We start from the raw sequence: 16,314 nt of genomic DNA, 5'->3' as shown, positions 1-16,314 counted from the left end.
ATGGGAAAACAGCTTGAGCAGGACTCAAATCTTGGAGGCTGTGGGAGTGACCAGAAGTAAATAATAACCTGAGTTCGCTGAGGTTCATTGAGTCCAATGAGGAAGACAAGGCCTGAAAAAAAAAAAAAAAAAACGGAGGATTGACCATTATGAGTTGGCCATAGAAAAAATATTAATAGCAGACAATTATTTGGGAACTGTTGATTTGGCAAATGAGAGAAGGCAGGAAGAGAAAGGAGTTTTGTTTTGTCCGATCCACTACCGTTCAGCAGGTTTCCCTAAACCATATTATTATGCACTTTTAGGAACACCCCATTGCATTCCTAGTCAGTGGGGACCAGCATTTCAGTCGAGGTGGGAGTGGACCCATCTAGTTCTGCCTCTGCCTTCATTTTCCAATGTAGGAATTTAACGTTTCGATGGATGAACCTCTCATGGGTCTAATTTTAAGTGACATCTATAGCACATTATTCAGCTCCGAATTTTCATTATATAAAGTTCCTAAATGTACAGATTATCTAAAGGATCCTTGGAATAAAATTCTTTGCTCGAAAATGTATTGATTTCCATCAGTAAACACACCTGGTTTTTTATTTCCTCCTAGATCGTCTACCTTTTCTCCATGAAAGACTGATTTTCTTTTCCCAGTTATACTTTACAAATAAACAAAGTGAAAGAAGTCCACACTGTTGTAATACGGTTGTTGGAAGCCAAGGACCACACCATTGTGCACTTTGGTGATAAACTGTCAAAAGCTGTATTATGTGTACAAACCCTCAGTGTTAACGTTCTGAGGAAGAGGCATCTCTAGGACAGGTTTGGTCCTACCAAGCCTTTAATGAGTGGATGTTCTACTGAATTTATATTCTGGCAAATGGGGTGGATAAGCAACTCACTTTTTAAAAAAAAATTTTTTTCTATTCACATGATAAACGTAAATGTAGCCTTTTATCAGGAACCTGAGTCTGGGGAAGTTCTGAATTTATAGTAATTTTTATGTGTGTTTTGACCATTTTTTCCAAATTCCTTTAATAAAACTAAGCTAAAGTCACCTTTAGGTACCCTAAGTTGAGGGCATCAAGCTGCTTGTTCAGGTACTAGAATGTGAACAGTGTTGTAAAAAGATGTAGCTTTTAAGTATAAATGAATTTATCATTTCACCAGAAATGTTTGCAACTATTGTCACCAATAGTCAATTCCACAATCACAAATTGAGTTCTCTATTCCTTTATAAAGGGAAGATGTCTACCTTTGGTGTGCTTAGAAAGCATATAAGATGGCTTTTTGTTAAATTAATATGATCGCTAATAACTGCATCTAATATCTTCAATAATTAAAAAGCCTACAAAACATTTAGAAAATGCTTAGTATTCATAGATGAGCCACCCATCATGTACACAGCAAATGAGAAGAGAGAAAGCCTGACTGGGGGCAGAAAAGATGGGTGAGGTTGAGATGAAGGGAAAGTGAGGCTGAAGTCCTATCACACAAAAGCTAGGAAGGGGCACCTGGATGGCTCAATGGGTTAAGCCTCTGCCTTCGGCTCAGGTCATGATCCCAGGGTCCTAGGGTCGAGCCCCACATCAGGCTCTCTGCTCTGTGGAGAGCCTGCTTCCTCCTCTCTCTCTGCCTGCCTCTCTGCCTACTTGTGATCTCTGTTAAATTAATTAATTAATTAATTTTAAAAAGAAAAGCTAGGAAGACAAAAAATGGGGAGAAACAGCTTACCATTCACAAAAGCCTTCTTCACGTTGCTTTTAGTACTTAAAAAAAATAACTGCGTATGTATTTTCAGTCTTTTTCAGTCATCAACCATGCTTGGACAGGGTAAATAGCATAGAATGAGTGTTTTTTGTAAGTCAGTCTGTCGGTGTTTCGACAGTCCTTCTTCCAAATTGGCTTTAGGGCTACAGGGCAGCTTGGGGGGTGGACATGCTAAAGTTGGTGTGAATAGATTAAGAATAGCAGTTGGGTTAGGTGCTGGGGCCCAGGGAAGGTTGAACATCAGCAGGTGTTGGCTATCTGTTGAATCGTCTTTGGGAAGCATTGCTAAGCATTTTCAATCCTAGAACGTGTGCTGGGAAATGAGTGGAATTAGTGAGCTGTTGGCTGCAGTCCAATTACCAAATAAACCATCACTGAAGACAGTTTGGTTTTTCCTGAAAGTAGTTCTTCTGTTGCACTTAACGATTCTGAGAGCACAGGAATGAAATATTCTGAGAGCAGAAGTAGAATCCAGTGAAACCCTGTATACTCTTTACATCAGGCGCTCTGACTCGAGGAGTGAGTAAATCATACAAATAAGGGTTGCGCTTGCGTATTTTCTGGGTGAGGGAGGACATTGCAGTAGAGTCCTCACTCTAACAAATTTAGGACTCTGGCACAGTATAGACAAAGCAGCACTGAGCCTCCGGATTGCTAACCCTCAGAGGACCATCTCCTTTTACTCTTTAAGAACATCTCATTATCTGTTGTCTTGGATTCCCTTGTGTTTTGGTGGGGCGTGACCCACTGTCTTCCCTGGGTCCAGATGAATCTCACCTAGAGCTGCCCCTTGAACAATGTGGGGATGAGGGACACTGAACTCCTACACAATCCAAAATCCATGTATGATTTTGAACTCCCCCCAAAACTTAACTTGGTTAAGTTTTACTTAACCAGACTACTTGATCAGTAGTCTTATTGATAGCACCGTCAATTAACATGTATTGTATATGTTATATGTATTACACACTGTCTTCTTATAATAAAGTAGGCTAGAGAAAAGAAAATGTTATTAAGAAAATCATAAGGAAGGGAAGATAAATGTACACTGCTGTACTGTATTTATTTTAAAAATTAACATATGAGTGGATTCATACAGTTCAAACCCGAGTTATTCAAGAGTCAACTGTAATTAATTTTCCTACCTTAATCCCCATCCTACTCCAAGGAACTGATTGAAGAAACAAGTCACAGCATTTAGTCTTTCCCAAAGACATCTTACTTAACCTATATCATGACTACATTTTCTTTTTGCATTCCCAAAGGAGACTTTGTCCCACCCAAGTTCCACCAAAGTTTTCTCCCAGGCATTGAGTGACTATCTGCTCCTGACTTGTCCTCAATTATGGGTTGTATTTCTTCTTGGATTACTTTTTAGGTCACCTTTAAGATGCCTTTGTTTTCATGTGAATCATCTGTTCTACAGGTGATAATGATTCAAAGGATTATTAACTATTAACTTTAAAAAGTAATACATATTTTAGAATTCTGGGACATTTTGTGTGAGAACTAGAAAAGCCTTTCAGAAGTGTGTTGTTGTCATCTTGCCTTTATATTATGTTTCTAGACCAGACCTGTTTTTGTCAATGAACCTGCTCTGTTGAGGAACCAGATTGATTTTGTTAAAAAGATGATTGATTTTGTTTAAAAAAGATGAACAGTTCTTCATATCTCAGCTACCTCATATTGCAGGTGTCCTTGTCTTTCTCCTGCCTCTTCTGGTCTCAAGCCCCTTTATCTCTTATCCAAGTGTGGAAGAGCTTCCTGGAGGGCGATACTCTTTTCTCACTGAGAGAACGAACACCCAAAAAAGATGGCAAGTGGAATGGTAAAGGGCTTTAGTAATTGGGTACGCAGGCTATGTTTGGAAGATGTCACAGATAAAGGAAATTTCCTTATCATGTGTTGTATCATCTTGTCTCTTTGTGTTGACACATACAGATCCACGCCTTCTGATCTACCACATTCTGGTGATATGATGGCTTACCTATTACATAGTTTCACTTGGTTTTCTAATCTGTAAAATACATATCTAACTTGCTGTAATTGCTCTAAATTAACTTATATTTGTGAAAGCACCAGCACAATGTCCAGCCACATTTTTTCTTTTTTTTTTTTTTTGTATTTCAGAAGTCTTGTCACTTATTCATGCCCCTTCAAGAATTTTTTTTTTCACTTATTCATGCCACTTCAAGAATATTTTCTAAGTGATAGGGGAAAGAAAGTAATATTAAAATGCCAAATAAAATCTAACTGCATTGGCTGGAAAATTATCACAGCATTTTAAAGAAATGTGGTTCTCTCAACTCTCTAGATTTCAAAACCTGGCTTGGGGCATAGGACTTAATTGGTAACACAGCATAAAGTAGCCTTTTCTGATCTCCAGAAACACAAGAAATTCAGTTCCTTTCTAGCCTTTAGTAATAAAACTATGGGCATTGTAAATTAATGTTTGTAGGGCGAACATGAGAAGAAACACATGCAGAATTAAATACATAATGAAAAAGAATAGAGTTTGGCCAAATGGGTCTTTTATGGATTTCACAATATATTTTGCCTTGAGTTTACTTTTAACTTAGTACTCAACTAAATTGGAAGATTTTTTTTTTCATCCAAAGCCATAACCACACAATCACAATACTTGAAATCACAATACTTGAAAATGTCATTTCCTACACTTTGGGAAAATATGTGTCTCAAGACTCTTTTCTCTTTATTCTACTCTGCCCACCTTCCTTTCTCCCTACGTCCCACATTAGGATTTAGTTCTTCAATTACTCTGAATTTTGGAGAAATGTCTAGATTCTCTTTTACCACATATGTTTTGATTTTCTGAATATTGCACTCTAATGGGAATCTGCTGTGCATCTGTAGTAAATAAATCTTTGAATTGCTAATTGTTTCAGATTAACCCCATAGATCTTTAGCACAGATCTTTATGGCATTTTCAGCCCACAAATTAGCCTGTTTATTTCTGGGACTTTAATCAGAAACCCTACACACATGCACAAGGGTCAGAATGCCTGGTGGATAGTATAGCAGCAGTGTCTGTATATTCTGTTGCCTCCCTGGGGGGCAGGCCTCCCTCTATCCCCCCCTCCCTTCTTGTATGAGTCAGCTTGTGCTGCCATAACGGAATACTGCCGGCTGGGTTGCTTAACAAGAGAAATGTGTTTTCTCGAAGTCTGGAGGCTAGAAGTCTGGAAGTCCATGATTTCAGGGTGCCAGTAGAGTTGGGTTCTGGTGATAACCTTTCTCCTCAGCTTAAGAGACAGCCACCTTCTTGCCTGTCGCCACTGTATTTAATATAGTCACACTGGGGGTTATAGTGTCACCAAATGAATTTGAAGGGAAGGGGACGCAATGCACTCCGTAACACACCTTAAGGACAATGCCAATTGTCTCCCATGGGATTTTCCAGCTGCTCTTTCCCCATCTCTCTACAAGCTCTGTGCTCAGGGATACTGATCCATATGACTTCCCAGGTCCTCTGGTTTCTGGGAGAGAGATGGGAGAGAAGAAAGAGATAAGGGTCTCAGTACATATTCCCCTGGTCCACTCCCAGCAGGGCCAGCAGGGGTTGGTATATCCCTTAGCCATGTCTCAACTCCTGTTAGCCCTTCTGTTTCCAGTTCCCACAACAACCCCTCCCCACCACTCCCCAGCTTCTTTCTATTCTATGGGGGTTGGGATAGTTATTGATCTCATACTGTCCTTTGATGTTTCCCTTCACCATACCCAGTTATAAAGTAATTCCCTCAAATCATCTTTGATAGAGGGATGTCACTTCTATCTGTAAAGGGCATTTCGAGGGCAGTGGCAACCCACTGTTCTTTCAGCCATTCATTCTGTCAACCCAGTGAATCTCCAGAGGACTCCATTATACAGTGGTGTCCCCTCTGGATGCCACCATGATGGAATGACTTGTGGTCCTACTTCTGAGGGAGCCCCAGTCAGGTTGGGATTTCTAGGCAGAATTTTGTGTCTGAACCTATGTCCTTTTCCCTTAGAATGCTCAGGACCATACATGTCTCCTTTCTTTATCATTTTAATCCTGTGACCAATCTGGAAAGAGCTTAGAGGGCTGGTCTGCTCTTAGGTTTGAAAGCCAAACTTCAATGAAGTCACTGGAGCTTTGGCTAAAAATAGTACAGCAACCACCAGCCTTCTTTTTGTCCAAAAGAAGACTGTTGTTGAGAGTGAAGAGCGCAGGCTTTAGCTCTAGTTGGATTTCAAGGTCTGGCCCTAGCATTCATGAGCATTTCTGAGCCCCAGTGTACCCATCTGTGAAATGATATAGACTTAAGTCGTGCAGAATAATGTTTGTATTGTGCTTGGTGCATAATAAATGTCTATAAATGTTAGTCTCTTTAGTGCACAATGAACCTTCTGTGTGTAAAACCTCTTGTGATCATAAAGTAAAAATTATCTTTTAAGAACTGGCCCTGTGTTTCCCCTCTTAAGAGGGGAATAAATGTGTTTGTTTCTGTTTATAAAAATTGTATATGGTCATGGAAGGATGGTATGAAGAAGAAAGAAAAAAAAATCTTTCCTAATCTTACCAAACAGAATTAAGTTCTGTTACATTGTCACTTTATGGTAACTTTATGCATTTAACTTTATACACATTAACTTTTTATACACACCACACACACACACACACACACACAGAGGCACACAGACATTCTTTTTCTAAACTGAGACCATATTACATCATTTTGTATCCTCCATTTGTAATTACATTGTCATAACTACCTTCTAAATATTTTCTTATTAAATATTCTTTTAAAACCGAGTACGTTTTTAAACATCTTTTCAGTGAATTTTACACATAGGCACCCAGTCATAATTTTGAATGGGTGTGTGTGTGTGTGTGCGCGCACACGTGCTTCTTCGTGGTTTTGTGGTTCTTAATCTATTATCTGTTCTAGTGCTGTTTAAACCAGGAGTGGTTTTTGCTTATGTCATACATTCTGTGGACCTGTCAGATAAAGCTACAGTGTGACCACGTCTTTGCCAGCAACACAGCCCCTCGGTCAGTGATAGAGAGGGTACATATTGATGATGAATTGGACCCTTCCTTCTCTGGCTATGATGTTCTCTCTCTGAGATGAGGGTATGAGTCAGTCACTAGTTTCTCAGTCTGGCCATCCACACCATAGTGAGAAGTAATTCCTTCTAGAGATTTGCAAAGCATTGAACAAAATCCTTCATTTATGATGACTGAGTGAATTTTGCATCCTTCTGTACATTTCATGAATAGTCTGATGACAACCTGAAGGATGGTAAACCAGACCCAGCTGTCAAGTGGCAGTAGTATCCAGAACTTTCTCTCCCTCTCTCTTCACGAATTTTTCCCATTCCTGTGCGATCATATTGCATTTTTCCACATTGAAAGACAAAAAGAAATCCATGTTCAGGTCAAATCATGTCATAAATATTCTGTTTCTTGCGGTTTTGAGGTCAGAGACAGTTTATCAAGGATATTTCAAATTCTTTCCCATCTCTCATTCCTTGGCTTTTTTTTACCAAAAATTCCAGTACCAACCACATCCCAAACTACTTTCCTTCCACCTGAGACCATAAAAGCTAGGGCCTGGAAGCAAAAAAGAGTCTACCATCACCAGCTAGTGACTTTGGTTCTCACTCCCTAATTACCAAATGATAGATTTGGCCTGTGTGTCCTTCAGTGTGACTTCCAGCTTTAAAAAGGTAAAATTTGTGAGGGATTCCGTTCCACCTATTCAGAAAGATACACATCATTTTGGCACCAACTTCTCTCTTTTCTTCTGAAGATCTTATCTTACGGAACCAACTAGTCCTTATGCTTCGGTACATCTATGTTCTACTTTGCTTCTTCTCCTTAATTATTTTATGACCTCAGGAAATGCTGCGGATGGATGCCACCTTTTGACATGAAGACTGTAACCCCATCTCCTAGCTTTGTAAGAAAAATTTCACGGATCAGGTGGAAGAAAGTATCCACTGTAAAATATGTTTGGAAAAAAAGCATCGGATAACATCTCCCACAGAGTTTTGCAAAGAACAGTCACTGAGTTCTACAGTAGGGGAATCTGTTTCATTTTGCTTAACTTAGAATTTCCCAAACATACTTAATCTTGAAATTTTTTTTTCCATCTCGGCTGGCATCCTTTGACATCCTTCATAATTAGTGTCCATTGCATACATAGGGGAGGCACAGCTCTGGAAGACTCACTGTCCCTAATTCTGCTCCTCGCGAACAGCGTGACCTAAGGATAGATCGCACAACCTCTCCACTCCTTGTGTTGCTCATATGTCAAGTGAGGGAGCAGAAGAGCACCATTTCATGTGGAAGGAGACTCATAGCCCTAGTATAGGTCTGTAGTAATCACAGCTAATGACATGCCCAGTCTGCGGTCTGGCTGTGTGGGTTCAAATTTTGTCTTTCCACTTTCTAGCTATATGACCTTGGGAACGTTTCTTAATTTCTGTAGCTCAACTCTTCATCTGTGTAATAGGGACAAAATTGTACCATTCCCACAGGGTTGTTGGAAGAGTTGAGTCTGATTTCATGTAAAACAATTACAGTTGTGCCTGGTCTGTGGTGGGACCTCTTATTGTTGTCATTGGTACTCTTGTGACCTCTATGACTGTGGCGTGTGAAAAGGATTATTTTAGGGTTTTTTATTGGGAGGTAATTGACATGTAACATTATATTCAAGCATACAAATGCTGCTTTGGTATTTGTATATATTGGGAAATGAATACCACAGTGAGTCTAGTACCATAGTCTTTCACAATGCCGAGTTACATTTTTTTTCTAGTGTTGAGAATTTTTAAGATCTACTCTCTTAGCAACTAACATATAAACAATACAGGATTATTAACTGGAGTCACCGGGCTATACATTACATCCAGATTATTTTAGTTTCTGAAAGCAACTCCTCTTGGGTCACCTGGGTAGCTGAGTAGTTAAGTGTCCAGCTCTTAATTTCAGCTCAGGTCGTGATCTCAGAGTCATGAGATCAAGCCCTGGGTCAGGCTCCACGCTCAGCACAGGGTCTACTTAAGATTCTCCCCCTCTGCCTCTCCCCACCACCTCTGCCACAGGCTCATGCTCTCTTTCTCTCTTAAAAAAAAAATATATATATATATATATATTTGTATATATATAAATATAAATATATATATATATTTGTATATATATAAATATAAATATATATATATTTGTATATATATAAATATAAATATATATATGATAAAAAGCAATTCTTCTGACCTCAAAGAACAGCCTACATCCAGTGCATTACTAAAATAGCACCACACCCCTCCTACAGCTATTTGATGTGCCCTGTTGCTATTGCTCTCTGCCCTTAGAGTCTGTGATCTGTGTCTTCTGTCATTTAACTTTTTCTGCTTGTGAACAGGGGCGGAGAGGCCTCGGCTCTGTTTTTGTCTGGGCCTCAGGAAACGGTGGAAGGAGCAAAGACCACTGTTCCTGTGACGGCTACACCAACAGCATCTACACCATCTCCATCAGCAGCACGGCCGAGAGTGGGAAGAAGCCTTGGTACCTGGAAGAGTGTTCGTCCACACTGGCCACCACGTACAGCAGCGGAGAGTCGTACGACAAGAAAATAGTACGTAATATTTGAGTGTCTGTCACGACTTACTCATTTATCTTTCCCAGTGAAAGACAAAGGAATAACCATAAACTCATATGCACGAGCAGCATATGAAAATAGACGAGTAATATGTGGGAGTCAGCTGCTGGCTCAACTCAAGTATTTTTAAGTGTTGTTGTTCCATCACCAATTCATTGGTAATTCGCTCAAGAAAGGTTCTGGCTTTTCGGGTGCATCTGATGGAAAATTTCAAACACCTTTGCAGTTTGCTCTTGATCATAGTTTTATAAACTGTCTCAGGGTTTGTCTTTCTAAAGTGGAGCTAGGCTGCTTTCCTTGATACTTTTCAGTCGTGACTGAGACCCTGCTCTCAAGTCTTAGAGAGTCACTCAAATCTGGGTCACCTCTGACTTTCACACAGTGGTGGAGAGACAGGTGACTTGATACAACTTGCTTTATGTAGTGCTTCATTCACATCCTTTTGGTTCTTCTTGATTCCTGGTTCTATGTAATTGTCATATGTGACTTCTCGGCTATTTTTTACCAACTTCTTTAGTTGCGTTTTTTGGATTGATTTAAGTAGAAAGTGCCTACCTATATGCATATCCCATCTGCCCCTATGTTTCCCTAATTCCTCCACAATAACTGGATTAAAAAACATGCATTGGGAATGCCTCGGTGGCTCAGTCATTTAAACATCTGCCTTTAGTTCAGATCATGATCCCAGAGTCCTGGGATCGAGTCCTGCCTCAGGCTCCCTGCTCAGTGGGGAGCCTCCTCCTCCCTCTGCTTGTACTCTCTCTCTCTCTCAAATAAATAAATACAGTGTTAAAAAAAAATGCATGAGTCCACCTTTAAGTACCTCCATTATTCATTAGTGAACATGACCCTGCAGTACAAAGTAAAATGTAACAGGAGAAAATACGGAGGTGACAAGTTTCACAGTGTCCTGGCTTTTGTAATGAAAAGTGACATTCCATGTTTTACCTTCATTATGAAAATGTTATAATCTAGGAGTACCCCTTCTGCTCTCAGATTTGCTTGTCTCTCAGTACTCAGGGTCATGGTCCTCTAAATCTGAGTGGCATCCTCAGTTCTGCACCATAAAAATCCTGATGGAACTTTCTGGAGCAAGAGTTCTCTTCCAGTACCTCTCAGGTCTGAAGGCAAACTTGCCATTGCATCGAAGCGAATATGCCCATCGACTCCTGTTTTTGCTTGTGGGCTACTTGCCACGGAGGGGTAATTGTGACGTTCATAAAGGCCTTTCTTAAGAGAAATGTACAATCTAGCAGGCAAAATCTTCAAGGAGAAGGAAGGGTTTTCTGAGTCCTGGATGGGAGAATGCAGTATGGACAGAGGGACCTCAAAATCCTTATGAGATTAACCCGACTTTCCAGGGCCCCCATCGTGCTATGATGCTGTGATATGACTGCCCCTGCCTCTGGGATGACAGGTGGTCATTTAGGATTCTCCTGGGAAAGGACAGAGTTATCCAGTCACTGGGTGAATCCAGTCCGTCATAATAGACTTCACTTTCTTTCTTTCTTTTTTTTTTTTTTTTAAAGATTTGTTTATTTGACAGAGAGAGATCACGAGTAAGCAGAGAGGCAGGCAGAGAGAGAGGAGGAAGCAGGCTCCCCGCGGAGCAGAGAGCCCGATGTGGGGCTCGATCCCAGGACCCTAAGATCATGACCCGAGCCGAAGGCAGAGGCTTAACCCACTGAGCCACCCAGGTGCCCCTCTTTCTTTTTTTTAAGATTTTATTTATTTATTTGACAGACAGAGATCACAAGTAGGCAGAGAGGCAGGCAGAGAGAGAGGGGGAAGCAGGCTCCCTGCTGAGCACAGAGCCCGATGCAGGGGCTCGATCCCAGGATCTGGGAACATGACCTGAGCCGAAGGCAGAGGCTTTAACCCACTGAGCCGCCCAGGCGCCCCAGACTTCACTTTCTCCCGACTTGCTACTTCTGAGACCAAAACCTTTACAGACTCACTCTATATATTTAACTTAAACCTGTTTCTACCTTATGTTCCATCTCTTTCTCCCATGTTCATCACAGCAATCTGTTAGTAATTTTTCTCCATCCGGTTCTTAGAGTCTCTTTATTTTGTGAGACTCCCCAGATCACCATAAATTGGAGAGGAAGTTTGGTACTTCTTCCAAGCTAGAATCTTTGGCTTCAGACACGTCTCAGTGGCTCAGTGAACCTCACAGAGTCTTGGTTACGCCATCTGCAAAATGCAGGCAAAACCCTCACCCGCCTCATTGATTTTGGGGGAAGATGAGATGCTACATTTAAGGGACTCACACCACACCGGCACAACGAGCCACTCAGGAGTGGCTGGTGCCACTGTTCCCTAGGACGGTGTCCCGTTCTGAATCCTGGGAGGCGAGGCTGGCCATTTTTCCAACTGTTGTTAATCAGGGCTCTCATGGCACCTCTGTTTTTCCAATCTACAAAATACTGCGATCTGCACCACCTACCCCCAAAAGAAAGGCACTTTGCACATGAACACGTTAACGGTTTGAACGCGAGTAGAGTTGGCAATGATGTCAGCCTTTTCTGGTCCAGCTGACCCCTTTTCCTGCTAGATGTCAGAATGACAAATAGTCCTGCATCGTGCCTGGGACCTTCTCGCCAGCAGGCTTTGAACCAGATGCCCTGGGTCCCTTGGAGATGCCCGCTTCCTGGCCATGGCATTGTGATTGAGTGTGGCAGAAATGGCGGCGTCTGTCTCCCTTTGTTCTGGGGCTCTCCTCCCCGGGCTATTCATTGCCTTGTGCCACTGGCAGCTTCTTCGGGAGAGCATGCTTGTCTTGTCTTATTTGTAGAGCACCTTTGTGATTTGACCCAGGCAAATGCCAAGGATTCAGAAGAGAGGAAAAATCCCTCTGCTTCTGGAAAAGCACTTTGAATAAATTTCAGTTGTCTTCAACAGAATGTCTTGTCATGGTAGGCAAGCAGGAAAACCTTGCCCTGGGTTTCCAGACAGCCAGATCTCTGTCTCTTGGTTTCCTGCCCCTGTTATTAGTACCGTCGTGGACCTTGGTATTTCATTCATGCTTTAACAGATTCAGATCAGTCACGGCCTTATGTCTCTTTACAGTGAGTGAAGCATCCAAAATACCAAGACTACTACAACAAGAAACTCCCTGTAAGCTAAACAGAAATCAGTTGAAATGCCTGGCTATTCTAAAGCCATGTGATCAAATAATATGGTTTTATTAATAATAATGCCCACATCTTATTCCATGTTGAATACATCATACATTCACCGTGATATTAACATGCCATAAATATGGAATTTTTGTTATTCTTCTAATTAGTACCAGGTACTACACTGTGCATTTTAAATGGACCATCTCCTGGTATCCTCAAAACTCCGCCCGGGATGACCAAGTGCCGTCCTGCCTTTGAAGATGAGGAAACTAGTGCTAGAAAGGGTAAAAGAAAGGCAGGCAGGAAGTGGTAGAGCCTGGATTTCTACCAAAGTCAGGATGGACACCCACGCCCGTCTTGTCACCAGTACGTGGTCATGCTCTGGGTTCTTTCAAAGGACGCCTGCTCTGGAGGTGTCCGAGAGCAATGGTGCTGCTCTGGCCCATGTGGGGTTCTTTTCACAGTGATATACATATACACACACGTGTGTGTGTGTGTGTGTGTATGTATATGTTTGTGTATATCCAGAGAGAATATAGAGGTATCCATTATTTTTCACTACTTGGCGAATTTATTTTAATTCTCATATTGTAAGACCGTCTCACAGTCCCCTCGGACCGTCCGTCCTCTTGCAAAAACCTGCAGCTCTTCGCCAGTCTGGGTTGCTGGGTCCTGTGGCTGGATATCAGCGCTCCTCCAGGTTACGCCTTTTGTGTGACCTCCAAGCCAGGGCTCTCTGTCTTGCGGCAAGTGTCCTCTGTTAAGGTACTGTTCCCCCCACCCCCCCCGCCAGATAGCCCTTAATTTATGCCTCTTCCAGAGCATCAGCTCAAGGAGGATTTTCTTTCCCACCTCCCTTAAAATCGGGGTGCTCCCATCCCCCACTCTTTTTATCTGTTCGATTTTCTTCCTCGTGTCCTTAGAACGATTTAGGATGTTGCACATTTTCTTGCTGTCTGTTTTGGAAAAACAGATCGGAAACTTTGTGAAATACTAGATTAGGAACTACGTGAGGTTGAAGACTTTGCCTTGTTCCTTCCCAGAGCCTGAGCTGAGTAAATATTGGTGCATAAATCACCATCAGACACTGGGAAGGATGGGATGTTCACGAGCTGTTTGTATAGCTACAGGAAGACAGGGAGATGTTCTGTTTCTTTAAGAGAAACTCCTTCTGGTCGGTGGGTGAAAGGCAAAGGGTATTTGACAGTAAAATATTTGGCATAGGAAATGGCCCACAGGACTCTTGCTACGTGATAAAGCTGTACCTACAACCTTTGTTTGGGTCGAAGGGCATCAAAGGTCCTGCCTGTCACCCTTCACTGCCTCCTGAAATCTCTCCCCAGTTCTGTTTGGGGAATAAAGCTTCCCTCTCTCCCCAACCCCTCCCGTCATTAAATGATCCCTTTCTTCTGGGACTAGTTCAACCTTTGCCCTTTTTCCTCCAGTAATTTGTCTTAGGGCTTGGCATATGGCAGTGATCGGGTTCCTCCCGGGAGGGGTCTTGCGAGCCAAGGGTTGAGAATATAGGCTGTGCTCAGCCCTCTCCTGACGTCATGTTATTTTTTGTGTGTTCAAAACAAACTTGCCGCCTGGAGTATCTCAGGCTTGGACTGAGCTACCAGCTCCATGTGGAGGAATTCTCTTATTGCTTTCAGTGTTCCTTAGCAGCTATGCATTTTCTTTTTTTGCAGAAACATCTCGCTCCCCGCTCCCGCCCTCCCCGGCCACCCCAGTCCTTATTCCGTTATAGCTACTGTTTGTGCTGGGGTTGATTTCTATCATCTCTGTTTCTTCTTTCGATTTGAGAAATGTTATTATTTTTCAAGCAGAAGACAAGCAAACCCAGATGTCTGTAGTGCGTTTGGAAAGTTGGACACATCATCTCTCGAGAAAGTTCAAAAGAAGAAAGGACAGGGGCACCTGGGTGGCTCAGTCAGTTCGGTGTCTGTCTTTGACTCAGATCGTGATCCCAGGTCCTGAGTTTGAGCCCCATATTAGGCTCTCTGCTCAGTGGGGAGTCGACTTCCCTCTCTCCCTCTCCTTCTCCCCACTCTCCTGCTCATGCTTGCTTTCTCTCATTTAGTCTCTCTCTCAAATAAATAAAATCTTTAAAAAAAAAAAAAAAAGAGGAAAGGACAGTTTGTTCCTCAAAAGTTCTAATTTCCACTGTGGCCTCGAAGGAGAGCGTCAATGCCCACTTGCCGATGGGAGCTGAATCTCAAGGCCAGTTCCACCGCCATGACCAGCAGTGTTCTGGAGCGGCCATCTTGGCTTTCACGGATGGCTACCCCCTGTGACTCAGCTTTTCCTTTTAGAGCCATGTCAGGATTTTATCCTCTCCCACTTACCCATCTCTTTAGTAGCTATGCCTCCTTGGGCAAGTTGTTCCCTCTGAGCCTCCCACTTCCTGAGTTAATAGTGCACCTAGTGCCCAGAGGTCCTGTGGATTTAAATGTAGTTTTATGCACACACATGCGTGTGCACTCATGTAAACAAACACCTGTTGTGTGCCGTCCCCCTTGTTGCAAGTGGTGACGGTTTTCTAAGCCATCCAGCTTGGGGTAGCAACAGCGGTGGTAAGGGAGAGCTCGGCTTTAGGCCCTGGATTAGACGCGCACATATACACACATACTCTTTCGTAGGTGGCTTCTAAGTGTGTGTGAGCTTTATTTGGAGATTTGACCAAAAAACAAAAAACAACAACAACAAAAAAAACCCTTGAAGTCTTTCTTAATAATTGGAGGCCTTCAAGTAGAGTCTGAGGGAGCTTGATGTTAATAATTCAGCTTAGCCAATAAATACCGTGCTTCTGCTCCCTACCTAGCACAGAGCTGAACATGACGGAAATGCAAAAATCAGAGATGACGGCAGACTCCTCCAGCGATAGTGGCCTCGCCTTTGTAAGCAGAACCTCACCTTTGCACATCTCACCTCCAGATTCCCCTAGCAACAGTGCTGAGGAGTGCTGTGTGGCTTCCTCAGTCATGACTGTGTTTTAGACCAGTCTTCGGTTGAACCCAGGGAGCATGAATTGGTCCTCCATTGTATTTTATTTTGCCATGCTTAATAAATCAGCTTCTTCTGTTTTATTCATTGACACATTGAAGATTTATTTTCTGCCTTCATTCCCCCATCACTGTGTTTGAAACAGCTTTTCTGGCACATTCCTTGTCCAAATCAAACTCCACACCAGAAACACATTCAACGTAACAGACAGTAGAATCATTTCATGTTTTAAAAATATCTGTTCGGTTGCTCTTTTAACAGATAGGAGACAATATGGCCCCTTCAAAATAAAACAGATCGCAAGATATCAGGGAGATAGAAACTCTTAACTCCAGGGTTGCTATTAAGACTTGTCACTCATGGCCAAAGTCCGCCTGAGCCAAGGTTCCCTGGAGAATTTCCTCAACAGGCTGGAATAAAAGATCCAATCAGCCCAGCTAATGAAATGTGAAATAATAGGAAGTAAGAGCTTAGGATGAGAAAAGGCCAGGGTTCTGCTCCGAGGGAGTGAGCCTAGACCTGAACGAGGCCCACCCCTTTTCACCAAATACAGAGGACATCCCTAACGTGCTGGCATTCCCCAAACCGTCTGCTCTTCATCCAGAGACAGGCCAAACGTCTAATTTGCTCACCAGGATAGCTTTGATCTGGCTCGAGGCCTGGTGCCCTCTCCTGTTTCCCCCACTCTGACGGACAGGGAGGATATTTTTTTGAGCAATCTGAGAAGTTGCATGGAGGAGAATTCTGTTTCTGATTTGGTAGTGAACAGAGGG

General features: G+C 42.4%; 1 protein-coding gene across 5 annotated transcripts in view; it reads left to right on the top strand.

Moving 5' to 3' along the window:
• PCSK5 (proprotein convertase subtilisin/kexin type 5) overlaps positions 1 to 16,314 on the top strand; it is a 455,881-nt gene that overhangs the window by 178,571 nt on the left and 260,996 nt on the right. For all 5 annotated transcript variants that reach the window (XR_006820794.1, XM_046022868.1, XM_046022867.1 and 2 more), the window contains exon 8: positions 9,174 to 9,386. Coding sequence is in view for 4 of the 5 variants with exons in the window: in XM_046022868.1 (XP_045878824.1) it covers positions 9,174 to 9,386 (213 nt within the window). In the remaining variant the exon portion in view is untranslated. The remainder of the gene's footprint in view (positions 1 to 9,173; positions 9,387 to 16,314) is intronic.

The sequence above is a fragment of the Meles meles genome, chromosome 11, assembly GCF_922984935.1.
Source record: "Meles meles chromosome 11, mMelMel3.1 paternal haplotype, whole genome shotgun sequence".
Lineage (NCBI taxonomy): Eukaryota > Metazoa > Chordata > Mammalia > Carnivora > Mustelidae > Meles > Meles meles.
The sequence above is the reverse complement of the archived record's forward strand: the minus strand, read 5'-3'. Positions and strand labels throughout refer to the sequence as shown.